This window comes from Egretta garzetta, unplaced genomic scaffold (genome assembly GCF_000687185.1).
Source record: "Egretta garzetta isolate BGI_Z169 unplaced genomic scaffold, ASM68718v1 scaffold574, whole genome shotgun sequence".
NCBI classification, from domain to species: Eukaryota; Metazoa; Chordata; class Aves; order Pelecaniformes; family Ardeidae; genus Egretta; species Egretta garzetta.
In genome coordinates, this window is record NW_009259488.1 from 246,531 (window position 1) to 254,177 (window position 7,647).

At 51.9% G+C, this 7,647-nt stretch overlaps 1 protein-coding gene across 1 annotated transcript in view; it reads left to right on the forward strand.

The window, feature by feature from the left end:
* Nucleotides 1–827: 827 nt before the first annotated feature.
* Nucleotides 828–7,647, forward strand: part of MDGA1 (MAM domain containing glycosylphosphatidylinositol anchor 1) — a 111,666-nt gene continuing 104,846 nt past the window's right edge. The window contains exon 1 of the mRNA XM_009637226.2: nt 828–849. Coding sequence (XP_009635521.1) covers nt 828–849 — 22 coding nt within the window. The remainder of the gene's footprint in view (nt 850–7,647) is intronic.

The window sequence follows — 7,647 nt, forward strand, 5'->3', positions numbered from 1 at the left end:
AGACTCCCACCATGATTCTGCCTCGTTGGCCTTCCCCCTGATTCTTACCCATAAACACTCAACCCTGTCATCACCATCGTTAAGCTCAAGACAATCAAACCACTCCCAAACATACAGGGCTGCCCCACCACCTCTCCTTCCTTGCCTGTCCCCTCTGAAGGGTTAATAGCCCTCAGTTGCAGCGCTCCAGTTGTGCCAGTCATCCCACCATGTCAAGATGACAAGAGATGGCAACTATATCATAGCTTTCATCCCCTGGGAAGTGACTTTCCTGCAGGGGACTTGGGGTGCCAGTGGGATGGGTACCACTGTGCATAGAGCTTCAGAGACGAGTCCCTGCTGCCCACCACTTTTCAGTAGCAAAATGGGATTTTAGATACTTTTGAATTAAGGGTAGCATTTGTATTTCCAGCTCTTTCAAACTATGGTGAGAACAAAACAGGCTTTCAGTGAAATTTTATTTCAGTCTCTTTCTTCTGGCTCTTACACCCGCTGGCTCCTGCAGTGATTTCCCCCCCACCCCTGCTCCGTTTCACAATTGAAATAGCCTTTCACTTTCTGTGGAGGCTGGGTATAGCAGCAGGTAAACATGGCCATTTGTTGAATCTTTCCTCTCCTGCGTAGAGGGAATGTTTGCATTGCCATCATGGCGTGATTGCCCTCGCATCCCCAGCTCCCTCCCAGCCGGCTAATGGGGCCCTGGAAGCAGCAGAGCCGTGATAGGTGAGAATTTAGCATAGATGCAGTGCCTGAGTGTTTACCCAGCTTCTTAGATGAGCTTTCCGGTCTGCACTGAGCTCTGTGCCCTTGCAGGAGCTTGTCTGACCATGGCGGAGCTGCTTCGGTCAGGTGGGCAGGGAGGTCTGCAGGATTGCTGGGGCACCGGCTAGTCAAAGCCCCAAGTGCCTCGCTTTGTGAGCCCACAGCCACACGCCCACCCTCTGGGGTTAGCAGCCAATGTCCCCTTTGGCTCTCCATGCAGAGAGAAGTCCTCTCCCCCGACCGCCTATGATTCTCTTGCTCACCAGACCTCAGTTTCCACCTCGGCATTGAAGAACTTGGGCCTCAGCTGAAGTTTCATGGAAATACTCCTGTTCTGCCCCAGCCTGTGTTGGTGCACTCTGATTGCATACTGGTCTGGGTTTTGTTCTTTTTCTTGCCTATTACTTTTAGCATACTCGGAGCTTGAATCTGTCTCTCCTCCTGCGTTTCCAGGGGTGGGTTTTAGCACGTACGTGTGACACTGGTGGAGTCCTCACCAGCAAAGTCTGGAGCATCCTGCCAGCCGGGGAACCCAGTTTGAAACCACTCCCTCTGCCTTTCCTTATTTTTCACGATTCAGGAGCCACAGCTGTTGCCTGATGGGTTTTTCCCCTTTTGATATGAAAAGGAGCCTGTAGTTATTCATTGATTAGAGTTCATGCACCTTTGCTGCTAATCTAGTCAACAGGCGATTAGCAAATTGACGTTTTTTTCTCCCTTTTGAAGGGATGAAGTGTCTGTGTTGTGCTCCCCTTTCATCTCCTGTGTTAAATGGTCCGGCAATGAAACAAGAAGCTGAGTTTCAAAGTATGCTGGTTTATAGATTTGTGCGCGTGGACCTCTGTTGAAGAGTCACTGCTGCACCAAAGTGGCTTAAAGCATAAAAAAGGAAAGGAAGTGGAGCAAGCATACTTTGGGCATGAGCTGATCTTGAATTCAGGGAAAAGAGGAGAGGAGCAAAACCCTCGCGACCGTTCGAGCGAAGCCCATTTGCTTGCAGAGGTTATTAGCAGCAGATCCTGGGGCCTTTGCCTGTTCGGCTTTATTCCCCGTGCCGACAAGGTGCAGCATGCCCGTGAAAGGCAGTTTTCCTGGCTGGGAGGGGATGTGCAGCTTCAGTAGCTCCTGCGTGCTGCGATGGAGCAGGAGAGCAGAAGCACAAAACGCATGACGAGCGGCTGACCCTCATCTGCCCGAGGCCGGGTGGGCTCTCCTGTGCACCCGCTGCTCAGGGGCTCCTGGTGATGGGCACGCTGGAAGCGGAGGGCATGAGGGCTTACAAAGGCCAGAGGATCAGCATGTTTTATGGGTGCCTGTAGCTATTCATTCTCCTTCAGAGGGTGGTGGAACAGCTGGAGATTGACTCAGGAGACTGGAGACCTGGTGGGGGAGGCAAGGAAGCAAACCTGCCAAGGAGCGTGGTGCTGGCTCTGGGGGCTGTTCCTGCAGCCCATGGGCAGGATAAGCGAGTGTCTGTGCTGCCCATGTCCGACTGAGTTCCTCTTTTTGCAGCCCTCTCTTCTCTGACTGGACTCATTTTCGGGTATTTACCAGCTGACAAAAGTCAATCTGTCAGGGGTCTCCAGAATAGAGGATGCTTGTTTTCTCCCCCAAGCTGCTTGCTTCATTTTCCCCTAAAATGCTTAAGAGCTTTAAGCAGCAACCAGACAAGAAACGGGTTTTTAAGTGCAGTGCAGCTTGGCAGGATCGCCTCACCTGAGCGTGGCTCTGTGGCTCATTGGGTTTTGCAGCAAGATTTAGGGATAGAACGTGGGCTTTGAAGCTGGCACAGTGGGAAATGGGTTGGGAAGGATGATAAAGTCTCTTTTATGGCCATTACGAGACAGACATGCTTTTTTTTTCCTGTTTCCTAACCAAAGCTGGAAGCTTCCAGGCCAGTATTGCAGAAGTGCAGGCTCTGACTGTCACCCTATCTGAAGCCCTTAAAGATTTGAGGACAACCTACTCCATGGTGCTGGCATGGAGTCACCTGTACAAACTCCATGTGCATGAGTTGGGCACTTACGCAGAGTTTATGCCACCGTAACGTTGTGTGTGTGTGTAAAATCTGTCCCTTGATTCCTGTCAAACCAAGATTTTGCTCTGCTGCTTGGTCCTCTGCAGTTCAGTGGACCTAGGTAAGAAAATTTGGGGAACACCTGGGAAAACTAGTGAGCTGCTGCAGGCGGTGGAGTTGGGGATTGGGTAGCTCTGGTGGCACCAGATTGGTGATCTGGTGGCTCTGATACTTTAGAAAAAGCACACAATACCTCTTTAGTTTTAAATCGAACGAAGGTCTTGGGAGCAGGCGTTGCAGATGCTGGGGGGTGTACCCGCTGTTCGTGACACCTCACGTGATTTTGTTGCTGACATTTTTCCAAAAGAAACGAAACCACAGAGATGCTTCAAGGAAGTGACATTGATTAAGCAAAAAGTTATTTTAAGGCCTTGCAAATCATCGTGGCTGAGCTTTACAAAAGGAAACTCTGTTTCTGGAGATGCAATCAGCCGGAGATGTAAAGACATAGTCTCGGTCTCTTCCAAGTGAAAAAAAAAAAAAAAATCCCATGCTATTTTAAGTCGCCAAGTTTCATGCTCTGTGATTACTTCCCACAACTCTGTCATTTCTCTGTGCACTTCCCATTGAAAATTATATTCTTCTCTTCTTGCTCAGGAGTGCTATGGAGTGTTGTGTAGGGCTAGACGTGGTTGCTTTGCGTATCTCGGAAGCGGCTGTGTTTCTTTCATGGGTGGGTTGATATTTGTGTTTTAATCATGATCAGTGTACAGATACCAAAGGAGTCAAGAGACATTTTGCTGGTAAAATATGACATGTTCCTTGCTGCAAATTTAGGCCAGGAGTACAGTAAGCAGAAAATGTATTTATTTATTTATTTTAAAATGTGCATGGTTTGGGCTGCAGTGAGAACACTGCTGCATGAGAGCAAAAGAGCCTCGGTGGAGATGTGTCTTGCTTAGGGTTGTAACCCTTAGCGTCGGCATGCAGGGAGGGCTTCATGGTGGCTTTTGCTTTAGGACAGCCTTGTGGTAGCACAGAGTTGCTACACCATGTTGGAAGAGTCAACGGGAGGAGCAAGAGAGAAGTCCAAGAAGTGGTAGGAGACCTGGGACCATGGATGCGCTTTGCTCCTCAGCTATCCGTGGGGGCTTCTGCATCGCCTCCCTCTCTGCTATGGGACTAGCCTGGCCTTGTGTTAAAATCATAGAATCATAGAATGTTTTGGGTTGGAAGGGACCTCTAGAGCCCATCCAGCCCAACCCCCCTGCAGGGAGCCGGGACACCGCTAACCACATCAGGGTGCTCACAGCCCCGGCCAACCTGGCCTGGAATGTTCCCAGGGATGGGGCCTCCACCCCCTCTCTGGGCAACCCCTGCCAGGGTTGCACCACCCTCAGTGGAAAGAATTTCTTCCTTAGATCCAGTCTAAACCTACCCTGTTTTAGTTCAAAACCATCCCCCCTTGTCCTGTCCCAGCTGGCCCTACTAAAAAGCTTGTCCCCCCCTTTCCTCTGGGCCCCCTTTAAGCCCTGACCGGCCGCACTCAGCTCTGCCCGCAGCCTTCTCTTCTCCAGGCTGAACACCCCCAACTCTCCCAGCCTGTCCAGTTGGGGGCGAATCAGGCTAAGCCATACCAGGCAGCTTCAGCTGGGGAGGTTCCCTGCAGGGCCTGGGCACCCTTTGCCCAAAGCAGCTGGGAAGGGCTGAGGTATGGAGGAGGAGGAGAAGGAGGCTTCCAAGCAAGCAGCCAGGGGACATGTTCAGAAAGTGGCGGTGACAGGGGTTCCCCTGGGCAGGCTGTGCAAAGACATCCAGTGCCTGGGCTCGATTACACCCGCCCACTGCCATCTCTTCTCCCTCTGCTATTGTGCTGGTCTTAACTGCTGGTCTTTCTTCAGCCATTAATACGCTATCGATCCGCAGCCCTGCTGACAGTGTTAATGGACACTGATTGTGTGTTATTATTTCCATAATCGTCCTCAAACTGGAGTGAATTTTCCTTTTCAAATGGCCCATCGATATCATGCCCTGCATTGTGGGCTGGAGCTGGCCTGGTTAATTTGTTCTGTCAAAAGTTTTAGCGAAGCCTGTGGTCTTCATCCACGGCGGAGCAATCAATGAGACCATCTGAACAGGGACGGAGCACACAACAAAGCGGCTGCCATCCCCTCCCAGAGGAGGCACGAGCAAGGTGTTTTGTTTGACCACCAGGATGCTGACCCGGCAGACCCTTCCCATCCTACCAGACCTTCCTGGCTCCTGCTGAGGGTTGCTGACATGTCTCTCCCCTTTACTTGTGTGCTGGCTTCTCTTTGTGCTCTGCTGAGGGGACATGACCCCTTCCTCAAAGGTCTTGATGTTTGTATGCCCCTGCTCTTCAAGCAGAGTTGTGCGTTGCATGAGCAGACGGGATAAAACGCTACCTAAAGCAGCGACTTCGAGGCCTGAGATGCTCCCTGCGTGCTTTGCCCTCCAGGGTCTGCAACTAACGGTGCCGCAGGGCAATTCCACCCATGGCCAGGCGGTTACGGAGAGCGGCAGTTCAGCCAGGGATGCCACATGTGGATTTGCTTAAGGAAATGCTTATTCAAACCCCCGTGCTCCATAAACACCATGTACGTTACCCCTGTCGGGGCGCTCCCTTCAAGGTGCATCCCTTAGGTGCCGCTTGCTCAGGATGGGAAGGGTGAGGGACAGAGACAGACAGGTTCTGGAGGGGTTTAAGCAGCAGATCAGCAGATCAGGATGGGGAAGGTGAGGGATGGAGACAGACGGGTTCTGGAGGGGTTTAAGCAGCAGATCAGCAGATCAGAATGGGGAAGGTGAGGGATGGAGACAGACGGGTTCTGGAGGGGTTTAAGCAGCAGATCAGCAGCCGATGCCTGCCCCCCTTGCTCCCGTGTAGCCAAGCAATGTGAGTCCAGGGAGCCTGTGAACAGGGATGGGGAAGGACCCTGGCCTATGTGCAGAAGGGGCTGAATTATAATTGCACCAGGTTCGTGGGAAGGCACCGCTTGCCTTGCGAAGCAGGGTGGCAGATTAAGCCTGAGGAAGAGGCTCCAGACACAGCTTCCCTCTCTCCCCAGCCTGCAGGAGGGTGGCAGTGGAGGTGGCTGGATTCAGTGTCCCTGTGTGCGCCGCTGCAGGCGTTGGGGCTGGCAGCTTTGGAGATGAATGTTCTTCATCCTCAGGGCCACCTGTGGGCCACGTGCAGGTGGCAAAGGTGGTGATGGCTAGTGTTAGCCTGCTGAGAAGGTGGCAGTTAAATGCAGCTGATGCCGTGCTGCAAAAGGGGGGAGCAGCCTGCCCTCCCAGCCGCCGATGGTGGCCCAGGCAGTGCCAGCGCCGTATCTGGCACTTGCCACCCTCTCTCTGAAGGAGCTCTCGTCATTGCCGTTGTAGCAAGGGGATCTCGGGCTCAAAAAGACGAATGGCTAGACCTGTGAACCAAAGACAGATTACTCAGTCCTCTCCAAAAGACCATTTCTCTCTCTCCTTTTCTGCATTTTAATGATATTAGCAACCTCTGAGCACCAAGAGTCTCATAAACTTTCCAGATTATGGTAATAATAACATTGTACAGTACAGTGCACTGGGAATAAAGTTATTTTATCCATTCCAATTTCCTTTTGTTGTAGTGTGTAAATATATCATGCGAAAGCGTAGTAGGGAACCTCAGTGCAGAGGCCAAATGCATTGCAAGCCAGCGCTTTCCCGAGGAAGGGCCTAAAGCTGCAGGTTCAGAGCCTGAATTTTCCTTTTGTAAAGCACCTGGCACTCAATATTTGGCTGGCCCGGTTTCTCTGGAAGACTTTGCATTGGGAGCCTTCCCTAAGTTGAGCTGTCACCTGGAAGCGGAAGGGAAGTAACGATGCATCTGTCCCTCAAAATTGCTGGGAAAAAAGAGTAGGGAGCAGCCCATCCCCTCTTCCCCCGCAGAGGTCATTGGAGGTCTTCCTTGGACCTCTGCCTTGGGGTTTGGCAGCCTGGGGAGAGGGACTCTGCTCCAGCAGGACCTAGCAGGGCAGGTTCACAGAATCACAGAATCGTCTAGGTTGGAAAAGACCTTTAAGATCATGGAGTCCAACCTTTAACCTAACCCTGCCATCCCACCACTAAACCATGTCCCTAAAAGGTTGTATCGGTGCAAGGGGTGTTCTTCGTGCCGAGAGTGGCCCAGATCACTGCTTCATCTCCAGTGCCTGGCCTCATGCTCTGGCTTTTTCATTTCCCTTCCTAGGGGCCTTCTGTGAAACGGTTTGCTCTGACAGGCACAGTCCTGCCATCCTGTTGTGCTGGCAATGGGCAAACGGTCTGCATGCTGAAGTCCTCCAGGAGACCTGGGGTGATGTCAAACAATAATGTATTCTTTCTGTTCAGGCACATTAAAAGTGCAATTAATCCTCATGGCGTCTCTGCCCATCTGTAATACGGTGTGAGGTGACTTTCCCAGCCGTTGTGTGCTGTGGCAGGATGAGCCTGGAACCGAGACCTTCTCAAATCTCACCTCGTGATTTAATGCAATCCCGTAAGAGCTGGGCTGGTTTGTTGCTCAGCCCTCACCACCTCGCTAACGTCAAGTCATAACCAAAGGCAGAGTTTCTCAGATTCCTATGCCATTTACCTGTGTGCTTTTCTCTCCAAGACAACCCCGGGCTTTCTGAGCTCCCTTTTGAGAGATCTGTGTTCATATGGGTTTTAAGACCCATTGAGGGGTTACTCATGGATGAAAAGCTGGACATGAGCCGGCCATGGGCGCTGGCAGCCCAGAAGCCAACCCTACCTTGGGCTGCATCAGGAGAAGCGTGGCCAGCGTCGAGGGAGGGGATTCTGCCCCTCTGCTCTGCTCTGGGGAGACCTCCCCT